The sequence below is a fragment of the Vicugna pacos genome, chromosome 4, assembly GCF_048564905.1.
Source record: "Vicugna pacos chromosome 4, VicPac4, whole genome shotgun sequence".
Taxonomy (NCBI): domain Eukaryota; kingdom Metazoa; phylum Chordata; class Mammalia; order Artiodactyla; family Camelidae; genus Vicugna; species Vicugna pacos.
The window spans coordinates 18,275,301-18,291,966 of NC_132990.1; the positions used below are offsets into that span (position 1 = coordinate 18,275,301).

A 16,666-nucleotide genomic window follows, 5' to 3' on the forward strand; every position below is an offset into this window, starting at 1 on the left:
TGGGAATGGGTGTGTCACTGACTGTCCAGAAAGAGGTCTCTGCAGTCATTTCATAGCTGGTAGGGTTTACAGAACAGGGTTTATCAGACAGAGAGGGAAGAAAGGTGCCACATAGGAAGGAATGTCTCATCCAAAGGCTCAGAGACCTTTATATGTGACATGGACTTTTTGGAGGAAACTTACATCTGAGAAGTATAGAGTGTGCTTATTCTTTTAGTAATAAGCTACAAAAATGGTTTGGAAAGTTTGATCCAAACTGGCCCCACATTTTTATATTTATCCTTGTTTAGTGAACACCTAATTTATTAGAGTAACTATAGGAATACATTTGGGGCAGGTTAATTCATTTGTTCATAGCCTGTCTCCCTTGTTCCAAAAAGATCCATTGTGACCTGTGAGACTCATTTAAGATATTTACACATAGCACCAAGATGGCATTTCTCTGTGGAATATTTAATGTACACACAGAGATGAGATCATTATATTTTCATTACTGTATGTATAAGTAGATCAGAGAAGACTTGGATATCTGAACTAATATTACAGTGAAAAAGTTTTTCTTTTAGCTATAGAATAAAAGGAAACTTACTGTAGATGGTATTCAAATTAACTTTTTTTTTATTGACACAGATTTTTGACTATTCTCCTCACCTAGCTTATGGGAAAACCATCTCCATATTGTATGTGTGTATAACGTACACATGTGCATTTTCGTAGACTGTTACTCTCCTGCTTATAAAAGCTTCACTTTGACATTTAAGGGCTCTAGATTGACTGTTCTAGTGTTGTCATTGTCTTATAGAATGAACCCAGGCTCGGCTGGGTTCTTCATCTCTGAAGATGAAAAAAAGTCTGGTTCTTAACCTTCTGCCTTGGATCATCCCTGCCTATATTGCCCTATATCACCGTCATTGCTTTCCAAGTTATATTTGACCATAAAAGCATTTATTTTTCACTGCACATTACCTTTCTCTCCTATTTGATGGTCTCCTCTTTGAGGGCAGGCACCTTCGTCTTCAGAGCACCTCATAGAATATTTAAGTTTTTATGTACAATTTCTGAATGATGCAATTTCTAACTGTTGCTCACAAGAAAGGGAAGACCTGCTCTATGTACTCAAAGATGGGAAAATTCACAATTTAGGTGAAATTAAAAGTGAAACTCTCATTTCCTGGTAGGTATTACAATTCAGTGAAGATGTGGTCAGATGAAGGGTATGTATAGGATTTACCAGTGTTTTTTTCTTTTCTACAATAAATGAAAATGTAACTGTTAGTATTCCTTTATGTGCAATATTCTGCACAGTATCCATCAGCCTGTGTCTTTGCCTGTTGTCTGTCCCTCTTATTATCTATTCTCTTTCATTCTCAAACCTTGGAATAAAGTATGTGAAAGTCCTAGGAAGTGTAGCCCGCCACAGTTGGCTTGCTGCAAACCTTTTTCTTTTTCCACATGTTACCAACCAGTACGAGTCAGTTTTTATTCTTAAACAGCTCCAGGTTATTTATATCAGGTGGTGTGTAGTCCTTCTACAGATTTAACTTCCTAACTTAGCTCTTTACTATGTTGACAGTTCCTTAGATACACTAGATGCTCAGATAGTACATCAGTTGTATTTTAAGTTTATTTTTGGAGGTAAAGTTTTAACGTGTATCTTGATAAGTATGGTTTTTGTTGGAAATTGCGTCTGATCAAGTTCCAGAATCTTAAAAGATCCTTTAACAAGCTATTACTGCAGAATAGCTTTCTAAGCTTTAGATGAACACATCTATTTTTCTTTGAGCCAATTTAACTTGTGTTCTTTCCAGTGAAGCACAGAAAGCCAGATTGTTTGAACAGGCATCACACCTTCCAGTCATCTTGTCTGAGAGGTCCTTCATAAATAGCCTGTGCAGGAGGCCACGGAGTAGGTTGGCTCAGCACGCACTGGAGGGCCTCCTTGGTGGGTGGGGCTGTTCACACGGACGTACACACGGTCAGCCCTCGGGTTCGCATCTGTGAACACAGAAAGCTGACTGGATTCGCTGTACTGCACCATTTTACATAAAGGCCTTGAGCATCTGCAGACTCTGGTATCCATGACGGCTCTGTGGATACTGAGTCACAGCTGTTCACACAAGAGTATACGTTTCACCCCTCTAGGAGCTTTTAAGCCTAGTACTGTCAAAGCTCTGTAAGTGAATTGCAGTGCTCCCAGTTACCTGGGAGGGGCTCTGAGGCAGTCTGCTGCTTTGGCAGGGCTGAAGAAGCCCAAGCATATCTGAGGATCGAGTCCTAAGTACTGAGGTTCCCCTTCTCTAAGTCTAACATCCTCATGGTCTATTTAGTGCAAGTGTCTGAAGTAAAAAATTTGCATGGCTATCTGCTAGTGTAGCATTCTTTGTGTTTTTTTTCACACTGTGAGTTCACATTGAATCATTAGGCACCGGTTGTATGGTGACTGGTAACCCATCCCATGCTCTGAGAGATACACGGACCCTAATCTTACCTGAAGTTAGGCTTTGTTTCATGAAGTTTGTTTATCATGTCTGTCACTGTCTCCCCCCAAAAACCTCCTGTTTCTCATTTTGCATTTCACGTTGAGCTCTGCAGATCTCCGTAAGAGGGAATACAAAAAGGGGAGGTTTTAACATGTGGTAGTTTGCTTGGAGAAATTAAGTTGGCCTATCTTATCGGCCCATTTAACGATGCTGGATGTTCATCCTTGGAGTGACAGTGGTGTGGTCCTTTCATCATGCTTGGCTTCAGCCAGACTTCAGGCTTTCCAATCCACTCATCTGCCACTGTCTTTAAAAAAATACTTGTTATGTTCTATAATAATGTAGTTACAAATTTGTAATTACAAATTGTAACAGTGTAAGAATTAATTTAAAAAATAACTGCCATTAATTTGGAAGAAGCCTTACTTACTTACTCTTTGAACTGTTTTTCTGTTTAAGTACATCTTCCTTGGGCCATATCTCCCTCTCTGTGTCATCTTGTCTGATCTCAGAGACAATGGAAGTATGAGGCTTTTTCTTCCATGAACTGGGGATGCTGATATTAATACTCAGTTCACTCCCTTGTTAGGATCATTTAAGTCAATACATGTCACATACTTCGAACTACCTGGCATGTGATAAGCACTGAATAAATGTTAGGGCCTATTATCTGTGTTGTTACATGGTTTTATATATATGAAATCATTATATTATGATGGAAACATTACTGTTGTCCAGCTCTATGCTAATAGTTTTATTATTCCAGTTAATCCTTGTAAGGTCACTGTGAGGTGAGGACTAACATTAATATCAAATTACAAATAAAGAAATAGAGGCTTCAAAGGACCTAAGGAAATTATTCCCAGGTTATGTAACTGGTAAGCAACAGAGCCATGACCTGAACTTAGCTCTGTGCAGGTCCATGCCTGTGTTTTTACTTCTTCGCTTTGGACAGCTCTGGTACAAGCATCAATTTCAGGCCATTAGTTCATAGCATGCTCTCTTGTGGCCCAAATTTCACCAGTAATAACTGCATTCTGTTTTGCCTTTGTAAATTTTTTGACCTAGTACTAAACTAACTCATGTTTGCCTTGATTCCATCTTGTTCATGTTACTTGATATTCCTAAAGATTATGTTGCCAAATAAACACAGGCTCATTTCTCATTTTTAACATTAAATATAAAGGAGTCGGCTCTCTTAACCACTATTGAAAACACCCTAAAGCAGAGAGGGTAGGAATGGACTCTCGTGGTTACAATTGAAACTCTTTTTATTTACTTCCGTACCACTTCAGTGTAATCACTTTCTACATGGACTATGAAACATTTTGATTGACAGATTCCTGCTTAGACCTGGGAATGACTGATCCACCACCACTGCAGTAGTGGGTATGATTTAACCACCCCGCCCACTTCAGATGCCATATCCACTACTATCGCTGTACTTGTGTTTTATTTTTTGTTCAATTCTTTGCATGCTGACATCTTTAGGAGTTGGGAAGGCATTTGTGGCCTCTCCTAGTTGCATTTCAGGAGTATCTTCATGGACTTCCGTTTGCCTTTACCAGCATGAGAGTCCTTTCTGAACCAGCTGAGAACTACAGCTGAGCAGAAGCAACCTTAATAAAAGGACAGATATTGCCAACCAGTATACTCTAATTAATAAAGATGTCTGTCAGGACAGCCTGTTTGGGCCCTCATTTAATTGATACACATAGATGAAACTGTTTTGGGTAACTTAATAAACTCTGCTCAGTGTAGTTTTTCAGAGGCTGTTTTGGTGTGTGAAAAAAGAAATCTGATTTGTCAAGTCCTTTGTTCATGATTAGTTGCTTAATACAAATTTTGCAACCAACATACTTTTGTTTCTCTGTGGCTATTCAGTAATTTTAGTATTGTTTTTTAATGCCATTTGTGATCACTCATTCTTATGGCATTACTTATTCTTAGCTTCATCTTTAAGTTGGATATCAGAATCGCCTACTTTGATTTTTATTTAATGATGTTACACTAAAACTTGGAAATGACATGAAGCTGGGAAAGTCTCTTCAGTGTAAAACAACCAATTGCTGTTTCCCTTTCTGTTAAAGGATATGTAATTAAATAACACAGAACGAAAAGGGGGAAAGCATTAGTCTCAGGATTCTTAGTTTGATTTTTCTCTCTTCAACTCACCTCACCCTTGTTAGATATTTTTCTCAAACATCTCCTAAATAATTCTGAGGAACTACTTCTACTACTAGTGGAAAAAATATAGTAACTGCCCTAAGAGAAAGACTCATTTAATGTATTTCAGATTTTCTTATGTACATATAAGAAAAAATTTAGCAAAGTAGTTACGGTTCTTTCCTTTGTGCATATCTTGTCTCCTTGTAAATGTCTGGTCATCTTCCCAGGAACTGTCATTTTGCTAGAAACTTGGATGATTTCAGACTCTGTGTTTCAGCCAATGGTATAATGAAAAACCTCTTGACAAAAAGTCAGGACTCCAGAATTCTACACCCACCTCTTTTTAGCTCTTTGTCTTTGGACAAGTCACTTCACTTTTATGAAGTCTCCTTTTTTTCCCCCCCTAAATATAAAGAGATTGAACTTAAATGATCTCTGTGGTTTTGCTCCAAAATTAAGATACCCTCATCCCTGCAGCATATTACTCTGCTTAAGATTTTATTGCCTCTAGGGATTTGAATCTCCAGTTTGTGAAATGAAACTTGATTTATTAAACTGTTTAATGGAATCTACAGTCTAGTCTATGCACAAAGTACCATCACACAGGATTTTTGGTATATTATTAGATTATGGCCTCTCAACTTTTTGGACAGTATTTCAAAAATAAAGTCTCCCCAATTAGCATGTGATGATAAATCATCTTCATTACAATAAATGTGTGGTACAATGTAGGCTAAAGACGAAGTTTCATATTTCAAGGAGTTTAGCCAGTCACAAGCTAGGGTAACAGATGAAGTACGTCTTGGTTTCCTCAGTATGTAAGAGAACAAGTATCTAATTTTCAGGTTTAATGTTTGTAGTCCAAGGCAGGTAATGCAATGTGGGCACAGGTAAAGGTGTACCTGACTCAGACTAGAGTGGAGAGGATGGGTGAGAATTAACTTTAGAGACTAGGTGATCCCCATGCAGAGTTTGAAGTGGTGAGAATTTAGATGTTTGGGAAGAGTAGCTTATAACACGGGGAAGTGACAGAGCAGGAAGCTTTGGGAAACTTCTGCGGATTGTGTGTGTTTACCCAGAAAAGGTAGTCAGTGCCCTGAGCATAAACGACTAAGAAACTTGAAATTAATCTTTCAGCATTAGGGAGTCCCTGAGAGATTTTAAACAGAGAATAACACGATCAAATGTGTTTCGTAGTACCTCTGAACTTCTTGTTTGAATCAAAACAAATCTTTACACAGACTGAAAGCATTCACCCAACCCAGGCTCAGTAAGACTTGAGGTTCTGTGTGTGTTTTCCACTGATGTAGTATTCTACATTCTATGTCGTGGATTATCTCTTAAAGGCAACTGCTCTAATCTGTAATACCTTTTCTAAGCCTTCCTGTTAGCTGTGATTATTCCTTTTAGCTCTAACGCCTTTGCTAGAGCTAATCTTTAATTTCTTATAGACTTATTTCTTATGCTTTGTTCTCTCGAGTTTACTCATTTGCAACCCTCTGTGAAACATGGTCTTCCCTATGTAAAACCTAATCTTGGACTGACATGTATATGTCTTGGTGTGTGTTTGAGACCTGTTCCTGATAAGGTTTTGCATTTAGAAGTAGATCAAAGGACATTGTTTCCTTTTCGGTAGATCTTGAGGTCCGTGGCCTGAATTGTGGTTAGAGGTCACATCTTTCTGTGTGTTTCTGAACTCTCTTGGAGGGTCGGATGTAGCCCCCTGCCTACAAAGCCTTGATACTTTCACAAGACCTTTGCTCCTACCTGCCATAGACCTTTGCTCCTATGGCTAATTTTTATTTAGCCATAGTATCATTTTTCTCAGTCTCATCAAGACTCCAAGTTTTTTTTTTTGATATGAACAGCAATTAGCTCAGTTTAAATACTCATAACTGTGACCTTATCCACTCCTTTCAGCTGAAGAGATTGAATGGAACTTTTCAAAAAAAAAATAAAGTCTGAAGTGGCAAGTATCTAATTTTCAGGTTTAATGTTCGTAGTCCTAGGTCAGTAATTGACAAGTGATAGAAGTTGTTCAGTGGTGATCTTGCCAATGGGAGATTTTTCAGAGGTCCTTAGTTTAATAAAGAAGGGATTTCTTTGTTCATTTATAGTCCTTATCACTTTAATCTGTTGGTATTAATGTCCACTGTCCCTGATCTTTCCGTTGATGAAGCAGAGAGAATTGAGAGCAGTTGTATTTTTGGACAAAAGCATTTGGATGGACTTCTGTTAAAGTGATCTATAGGGATGTTAAACTTCACTATGTACATGTAATAAAGTGCCAGTTCTTCTCCATAAGAGAATTTCATTCCTTTTCATTCTGTGTATTTTGATTAACTTGTGTTTTGATAGCCCGTTCTTAGTATATGTGTTACTTGTCCTTGAATGTTTAATGTATAATTAGTCTTAGTTGCTAATGAAGAAATGAGTTTTTAATTACAAGGAATATACTGTGTCTCAAACTATTCCATTTTCAAGACCTAGTTCCTTTGATAAATGTATTTTTATCTCTATTTTGTCCAGTCTGATCTCATTTGTGAAGAACAGTTTAAGAAGTCACTGGTTAGAGCATTTATTTGCCTGGTTCTCTGGACTGCCTTCCTTCCTTTTCCTTTAAATAATCTCACTATTGCTTGTCTTTGTTTATTATATGACTTGTAGGGTTGTGAGGAATTCCAGAATAAACCTGAGTTTTAAATTGCTATCTTTGGAGTAGATTGGTGTTGAGTGTTGTACTCTCTGTTTCATCTTTAAATATTTAAATTGCAGGCTCTCTGGCACCCTCTTAAATTAGATCCTTCACTTAGTAGTTTTGACATTTCATAACCTTGCTCCTCAGGCATTAAATATTCACCTGTTTAAATGACAGTGAAAATGTAAAACACAAGCCTACCTATTAATCCAGTGAATGTAGATTGGAGAGCAGCTTGCATTTGGTGAATGAAGAAGCTATTTTGACTCTGCTGAAACTTACGCTGCGGGTTCCTTGTTCTGAAGTATTTGTAACACAGAATTTGCTGTAAAACAAAACCATCCCTTGGGTCTTCTCCAAGGAATTGTGATGAGAAGAACCTCAGAAATAGACTTAATACTTTGAAGTTTCCAATAACCCAAGAGTGGTTTCTCTAGGTAAGTATTAAAGCAGGGCACCAGTGTGAGCTCCAAATCCACAGAAAAAACATGGTCAGGAATTGCTGATAATTGCCAGATATGGCATTTGGTCTGGAAACTGATTGAATCTCTAAGGTACAAGTCCTTATCCTACTGTGAGTCTTCTTCCCACTTTGGTCTAAGTACATTTTCTGTTTATAATCCTTTGAGGTAGAAGAGGAAGAAATATTTTTTTTTCCTGGAAGGAAGGATGTTCCTGACAGTGTTCTCCTTGATTGAGCAGGGGAGGGGGGGCTGCTTTAATCCAAAGAAACAATAAAGGCACAGGGGGCAGACATAGCACATGGGTCTGAGGCGGAAGGGCGGTGGCTCTTCCTTCATCTCTTTTTCCTGGAAGTGGGCAGAGGGAGGTGGTGGCGCCTTCCTCATTTAATGACATTCTAAGAATTGGAAAGTAATAAAGCTAATTTCGGAATCCTAATTATGATGCATACTTTCTCCAGTTAATCACAATTAGTGGCCACTCATCCTTTCTTGGGAAAAAGTTACTTTAAAAAAAATACTAATGGGAAAATGAAATAAAAGAAGTTTAACTGATTTGTAGCGCCATCCTGTTTGGCTGTCTCTGCTCAGTTTTACTGTGTGTGTTTAAGAAACAAGATTCGTTTGATTTTTCCAAACTCTCAAGACAAGTGCACTGATAAGCTCGCTGCTATGGTGTGGTATCCTGACAGGAAAACTGGACAAGCAGACAAGGACATGGGTTCAGAAGCTCAGAATTTGGATTCAGACTTCAACACTTGTGCATGACCTTAGGGATGTTATTTATCTTGTCTGTACATGTTTCCCCAGCTGTAAAACACTAATGTGTGCCCTACCTACCTCATGGGGTTGTTGCATGGCATAAACAAAGTAATGTGTTTGAAAGCGTTTTGGCAATGATGGAGTCCTATAAACCCCTAAATGTAGGTTAAGTGGAAAAACTGTTACCATCTTGCATTTCTGTGCAGTCTAGTCCCCTCTGTCCTGCCTACGATGATAAGAACAAGTTCTTTGACAAAGCTACTGAAAAAACAATGTTTTGAGAAGGTTTTGTTATTGGTTCTTAGAACTCTTTTAATGCAACTGGATTCTAAAAATGTACCCAGGATTTGTTATTAGTAGGTATGGTAAGACATGCAGACACATAAATGATTGTTATGAAGGAGGAAGTTTATATTTATAGATCAGTAGAAACAGGAGACATGGCATACCATGCAGGGCCACGTGAGGAAGCACCAGGATGGTCAGGAGGCAGAGGGGAGAGGGCAGAGCATGGCTCAGAGCCTTTACTGGGGTCCTAGGGGAAAGGAAAGGACAACGTAGGGTAGGTACACTAGGTCATTTTAACATTGAAAAGTGTGAATAATGTTGGAGGGATCTGGGCTGTAGGGTGGTCCTTGATTGTCTGGTACCTGGCCTTAAGCTGATTTAGTGCAGGAGGAATATTGGTTTGGTGTGAGAGTTTGATAAAGGAGACAAGGGGTGGCCTCTGGTTTGGCTGGTGTGTATTTCAAAGGTATGTTCACTGGGGAGTCATTTACTGCCCTGGGAGGGGCAGTCTGTCCAGGATCAAGGCTCTAAATGCCAGAGCATTGAGAATACAGAAAATAAGATGTCGTCCATACTGGTTGGAAATTAAAGCAGCCGTGTGAGCTGAAGACTGGACATGGAAGGGGGAGAAAAATGCAGATAACATAACTGACCCAAGTATGTTTTCAAAGCTTTTACATAAGCACTAAGTATAAAACCGGTTTCCTAAATATATTTTAGGATAACTTTTAAAACACTCCACCCACACTCCTCTGAAATGCACAAAGCAGTGAATGTCACTGCATGAGTAAATTATTCTGGAAAACAGTAATGGACTTAGGTTACTCTCAACTTTAATTGTCTGGGTCTTTGTCTACACTCTCAGATGCATGTAGAGCTGAGTATTTATAGTGTAGTCACCTCTGACTTTTTAGGCTCTGTGCTAATAGCATTTTATGTGGATTAGAGATTATTTTATTATTCCTATTAACCATACAAAGAAGGCACAATTATGTAGTAATAGAAGAAAGAATTTGCCTTAAGTTCAAGTCCTTAATGAATGAAACCTAGTTGTGAGCCCAAGCACATTGGTTGGAGAAGTGTCACCTTTCACTCCCGTTACCCTGCCTCATGCCATGCTTGAGCGCGTGTTGAGGACGCCTGCTTCATGGGTCTTGGAAGTTATCGATGCTTCCCCTGTTGGGCACGGGAAGGGGCTCTTCACAAAGGGAACACTTGGGTCACATGGTCTGGAGCAGACCATCAGCTGACTTGCTGAGAGATCCCTGCCACTGAAATAAAGCCTTAGAGTCCTAGATTCTAAAAGAGTCTGAGTGGTCGGATTTTTAGCTTACCCAGATAATTGAGGATTGTACTTGAGAAAATAAGTCAGGTATTCATGTATTCACATCACTGAATGTACGTGTAATTCATTTGCTTTGTTTTTATTATTTTATAGCGGTCCCAAGACTAGATTCTATTTGAATTATTTTGATCACTTGGAATTTTCCTTAATTTCTTAATTTTCACTTGCATTTACGTTCCCCAATCTTCATTGCTTTTAAGTATTTAAGCATAAAGAAAAAAAGAGTAATATGTGATTAGTGAACTATCTTCTCTTCACCACTATTCCAAATTCCTTGAATCTGTAGTACAGGATGGTGCTAGTGTGACTTCCAAATAGAGCTTTTGGAACAAATGTATTTACACTTGTTAATGAGCAAACTTGTGGAATAAAAGATAAAGAGTATTAAATATTAACACCATAGGGTAAGGGTGAAAGACAGCACGACCTTTATAAAAATCTGTCTTTTTTTTTTTTTCCTTTCTGGAAAGCAAGAATAAAAATAAAAAATAAGAAGTGGTAACACAGAGAACTACGGACAAAATTGAAATTAACGGAGAAAACATTTGGTGTTTCTACCAAATAGCAAAAACTGTTTAAATTCAACAGGCATTTTTTCATTTGTGTTTGCAGTAAGCAGTGGGCCAGGATCGGGGAGGATACTGATGGATACAGCGAACAGGCAGAAGTTACCCCGTGCTGATACCCCAGCAAATTAGTCTCACTGGCCAGAGCTAGACCCTCTGGCCATTTTTTTTTGAAAGATCTTGTAGATGGAATATATCGTGAAGTTTCTGTCCTTGTAGTCGGTTCTTCCAGAAGAGCTTACCACTAAACCAAAGGGAATGTAGTGAGGAATAGTACGTGAGACTCAGGGCTGTCTAAAAATTGTCAGAGATGGGTTGTTAAAGGCAAAGAGCTGTCCATTAACAATTTGGGCAAGACTGAGATGACTTGATGAACTATCTCTTGAATGCTGTGCCCCTTGTAAGCTGTTGTGGACCCACGGGATCAGTGGGTTACCAGAGTGGCTTTACTCAGCAAATGTTCTAGCATGCAGGATATACAAGGTACTGACTGTATGGTGGTGAGAGTGACAGATACAGCTCCTTCCCTCCTGGAGCGTCTGTAAAGAATGTTGATGATAAATACAAGCAGACTTACTTTATCTTTACGTCCTTGTACAGTTTTGGACACTCTATCTCAAAGATGGGAAGCTTTTCTAAAGGGTATGAAAAACAACAGGGAAAGTCAATAAAGGAGCCTAAGACCTTTTGAAAATGAAGATTAAAGAGATTTGTGGACAACAAGACAGTAGGCAGGGGATAACAGGAGATGTAGTTCATTCATACTTAAACTTCTGGGAATTTAAGGATGATAGCTGTTTTGAAATAAATCAAAAGAGTATGCTTAAAATAATTTCTTTTAGTAACTTTGTGCCACCACTCCCACAGATGGGAGAGGCGCAAAAACAGGTCACACAGACATGTCAGATGAATTTAGAATCCTTAAGCTTCATCGTTCGGTTGAGCTTAAATCCCTAGTTTGAGGGGGTCGGCCTCCTTGAGGGCGGTTTATTACTGTGAGTAGTACTCTGCTGTGTGCACCAGTGGTTTCTTTTGAATACTTTAACAAACCTAGGAATAAATACTCTCTTCTCTCTGCCCAAGGGAATGGCATTTCCCGTTTGTTGAGAATTTCTCCAGAAATGAGTAAAACAGTTAAAATTAATGCTGGGCTCAGTTCAGCTTCAGTGTTTGTTGTATGCTCCTTAGGGAAAAGCTCCTAACCAACTTAAGCTTTCTTGAGTTTCTGAAGGGAGGTGACTGAGTACGCACGTACGTTTCATTTCCCTTTCCCAGGTTTCCTATGCCCGCCCGAGCTCCGCTTCTATCAGAGATGCAAATTTGTACGTCAGCGGACTTCCGAAAACAATGACCCAGAAGGAGTTGGAACAACTTTTTTCACAATATGGACGCATAATTACTTCTCGTATTCTTGTTGACCAGGTCACTGGTAAGTAGGCAGCTGCTCTGGACAAACTTTTACCCTTTCTGATTGGCAGATTGTGAAACATTCTGCCTCCTCATACCGCAGTCTTGCCTCTAGAACACATCACAGGCATACGTGGGCCAAAAAATGCAGTTTTCTGCTGGAATCGTTCATAAATATGCATGAATGAGAATAGGTTGTGGAGTGCAGTGAGTGAGCCTGAGTCATTTCCTCCTTGAAGGTGCAGGTTCAGAACCTGTTTCATGGCTTATAATAAATCTACCAATACTACTATGTACAAGTTATTATACGTAATTATTACAAATTAATGATTGTCGTTTCAAAGCTGCTGCATAAAAAAGATCTCCAGCCTCCTTATAAACTACTAATAAACAATCTTATATTTGTAAAAGGTGTAGTTCAGTGCAGCTAGTTCTCCAAGGGAGAGTTACACCACATTTACACTAGTAATTGCTGTTAAGGCTGTTTTCCAGGTCCATGCTGTGTTACACAGGCATGTGTAAGAGTTTGAAATTTTGAATGTTAAAAATGTATTTTATGCTTAATGTAACTTTTAACCAAACTAATAAGTTTATTAAAAATTTTGTTTATAAGAGAGCTGTTCTGCTAAAGCTTTTAGTTAATTACATCTGTATTGCTAGTTTTTCTTTACAGATTTAAAAAATAAACTACAAGCATATTTTTCTATTATAAAAACAGTATTTACTCTTTTTAAGACTAATTAGAAATAGGGAAAACCGGTAAGGAAGTGGAAAAAAAAAATCACCTGCTGTGTCATATACTCAAGCAGTCACATGAAGAGTTTGTGGGACTTAAAAAAAATTTTTTTTTTAAAAGGAAATAGGTTTTCCTCTTTTCTGTGTGTTTCTCTCTCCCCTGTTTCCAGAGTAAAAGAGAACTCACCCTGTTCTCTTCCTCTGTCTTTTTCCTTCTTTCTCTCTCTTACATAATGATAGTACTAATGAAGATACATTGTGCATTGCTGTGTATGATTTTTTTAAGAAAGCAATGGACCACAGAATAAAATCAGGCCAAGTTACTAATTCTTCAAGTGAAAATCAGTTTAGTTGATCTGAATTTGATCAGAAGCAGCCTATGTTCTCTGCCTCTGTGCTGTTAATTAGTCTCTTACAGGATCTAAACACTGTACTTCTGAGGTCTGAGTAAAGAGAATGTCTGCCATCATTCACATGCTTAGAACGGCCTATGGGTCTCACTGTGTGGAGAAAGCTTAGTCCAGTGAGGGTATATAAAAATGTGATCTCTTCTTCCTAGCTGCATTTCATAATTCTCATTCATTCTATCACAATGTGTTGCATCACACAGACTGCTAATGGGGTCAAATAGAAATCCAGGCCTAGCAATCCAGATATATTTGTGTAGCACAACGAAAAAGACAGTTTATTTTGTTATTATTCGTGCTTTTTAATTCTTCTACTCTCAGTGAGGACTTGAATCAAAAGTAAATTTCACCTGTGATGCAGAAAGCCCCTCTCCTAACTGCAGGTCCATCCTGAGTACGTAGGCTGACAGGTGGACTTGTCTCGCCACCTCCTGGTTTAGTCAGAGGTTCTCAAGTGAGGTTCTGCGCCTGCAGCATCAGCATCCTCCTGAACCCTTGTTAGAAATGCACATTTTGGCCCCCCCCTCCTCCAAACCTAATGAATAACCTCTCAGTGTGCATTTTACCATCTGTTTGGATCCGCTCAGTTTTGAGTACCATAACTTTAGACAACTTATCCTTTATAGAGACCATTCCCTTGCCTGTCTAATGGTTTCCTTGTGCATGAAAAAGTGAAGTCCTAGGGATTATTAAATCTCAGCAGGAGCTAATAGATAATTAAAAGGATAGATTGGCTGTCATTTCACTGTTTCATCTTTATACTTATTGCTTTCAACATGAAATTACCCATTTTACCTTAAATGAAAAATCCTACAATTTTGTTATTCGGCCATCAGGTGGTAATAATGTGCAGCAGATAGAATTTAAATAGGAAAGGTAAAGTGATAGGGGCTGTCTGAGATAAGTGTTTATGGGGAAAAAATGCCCAATTTACCTTGGAATAAAATTCTAAGCCATTCAACTTACATGGTACTAATTGTAAAGCCAGTAGACCTTCATTCTTTAATTTTAAAGTTCCTATAAATCATGATGGTCTGTTGCATTTTCTCAGCCTATCTTTCTTAATGACCTCTCATTCTTTTCTACTTCAGTGACATACTCTGAATCATCTAGGCTTTTCTAGCTAGTGGTCCCAAGCTGGGAGTGCTAGTACCAGTTTGCTTGCCAAGAAAATCTCCCTGCAACTGCTTATCTCATGATGGCCAGCTATGGCCACCCCAAATAGCCTGTTAAGCTAATTAAATGGAATGAGTTGGGTTTCCCGCTACTGTTTCGCAAAAGCTGGACAGGTATTTGGCCATCCTTCTGCTTTCCCGTTCTTGTCTCACAAAGTAGGGAGAGCGTGAGCCAGGGAATGGCATTCCGCTGTCAGAAGCAATGCTGCCAAGGAAAGAAAGCTTTGTAGCTTTACTTCTGTCTTATTTATTTTTAAACTCCAGGTCCTCTTTTGCCTCTTCTTTTTTCTGCATATAATATTTCTCTAATAAAGAGCAGCTAGTTAAAAGCAGTAGGGGAGCTTCAGGGAACCAGAAAAAGCCTTTTCAGGCATTTTTCTTAAAAGATCGGTATCCTATACAATGTTATTAAGTAGAATTTTATTATTTAAAAATTTAGCTGAAATTTATCTCTGCTGCTGTGCATGTATTTTTAGCATAGCTTTAGCATTTTTAGCAAATGCCTAGGTCTGTTTTTGTTGCAAGAAAAGGAGCTGCTGTGCTCTTTGTTCTGAACTGTTTGTCCAGTAGCATAATTGGAAGAACACAAGGCAGGTGTACTGTTGACATGAAAGAGTGTAAGTGTATGAGAGGGAGAGAAGAAGGTGGGGAAAGGAAATGTGCATATGGTTGTGTGCTTTCTTTTCTCCTTGGCTTATTGGTAGGCATGTGATAATGGACTTAATGCATTAATTTAATAAATTGAATGCATTTCATGCATTAAAAAAATACAAAATTGTGTTGCTAGACTGAATTGCTACTAAGTTAAAGGTAAAACTTTCCTCCTCCTGTAATTTTGTGGCAGATGTTTTATGTGGGTGAAAATATGTTCTTGAGAAGGAAAAATTAATGTATCCTTTCTTCTCTCCTGTCTCCTTCCACTCCCTCCTTCCCAAATCCTTACCCACATCTACCATAGGCATATCAAGGGGTGTAGGGTTTATTCGATTTGACAAGCGGATTGAGGCAGAAGAAGCTATCAAAGGCCTAAATGGCCAGAAACCTCCTGGTGCCACAGAGCCAATCACTGTAAAGTTTGCTAATAATCCAAGCCAAAAAACCAATCAGGCCATCCTTTCCCAGCTGTACCAGTCTCCAAACAGAAGGTATCCAGGACCACTAGCTCAGCAGGCACAGCGTTTTAGGTAAGTCTGGTCTGGTTCTTATGCCCAGCTACTCAACTCAGAACTGTCAGGTTCGCTGTCCAGTCCTTTTATTGACAGAATCTCTGGTTTTCTATAGTTGTTGTTGTTGTTTTTCTTTTTTTTTTATGGGCACAGAAGAAACCTACTTGGGAAATAGTGTCTTTTGCTATTATCCAAGGTGGGGTCAAAACAATGATGACCTACAGCTGTGGTTTCAGCTGGGCGTAATCTGGCCCCTCTGGGGACATGGACAGTGTCTGGAGACATTTATGCTGGCATAACCGGGGTGTGGGTGCTGCTAGCGTCTAGTGGGTAGAGGCCAGGGATGCTGCTGATCATTCTGCAGCGCACAGTACAGCCTCCGACAGCAGGCCGTCCAGCCGCAACATCACTGGTGCCCAGGTTGGGAAACTCTGACCTGCAGAATGCTGGGGGCCTTCTTAGCTGTTTGCAGTGCTTCCAATGTCCCCTTTTTGTTTTTTAGCTTGATAAGATTTTATTCTTGTGTTTCAATTTTCAGGTCAAGCTCTTTCAGTTACTTTGTTTTATAATACGTGTACTGCTAAGGATATATAACTTATGTGAATACATTAAGTATAAATAAGTCTGTCTCCTCTTTTTCAGTTTTTATTTCTTATAGTTTAGGGATTGGAAAACCCCTGGAATGGCCCAGATAGTAAATAATTTAGGCTTTGTAGGCCATGGTCTCTGATGTACTTTTTTTTTTTTTTTTAAACAACTCTTTAAAAATGTAAAAACCATTCTTAGCTCCAGGGCTGTAGAGGAACAGATGGCATTCTGGATTTGGCCTGTGGGTGGTAGTTTTCTAACCTCTGTATAGTCCATACAATGACCATGCATTTTTAGCCCAAAGAAAATCTATCTTACAGACAGGGATAAATAGTTCAATTTTTCAAGTTTGATTCTAATACTGGGGCAACATCCAGGTTGAGTCATTTAGAAAAATCCCTAATCCGCATGTGAAGAGA

At 38.8% G+C, this 16,666-nt stretch overlaps 1 protein-coding gene across 12 annotated transcripts in view; it reads left to right on the top strand.

Moving 5' to 3' along the window:
• The window catches only part of ELAVL2 (ELAV like RNA binding protein 2), a 150,858-nt gene that overhangs the window by 124,596 nt on the left and 9,596 nt on the right, over positions 1 to 16,666 (top strand). For all 12 annotated transcript variants that reach the window (XM_072959291.1, XM_072959293.1, XM_031677028.2 and 9 more), the window contains 2 exons: positions 12,045 to 12,198; positions 15,452 to 15,677. In XM_072959291.1, the coding sequence (XP_072815392.1) occupies positions 12,045 to 12,198; positions 15,452 to 15,677 (380 nt within the window). The remainder of the gene's footprint in view (positions 1 to 12,044; positions 12,199 to 15,451; positions 15,678 to 16,666) is intronic.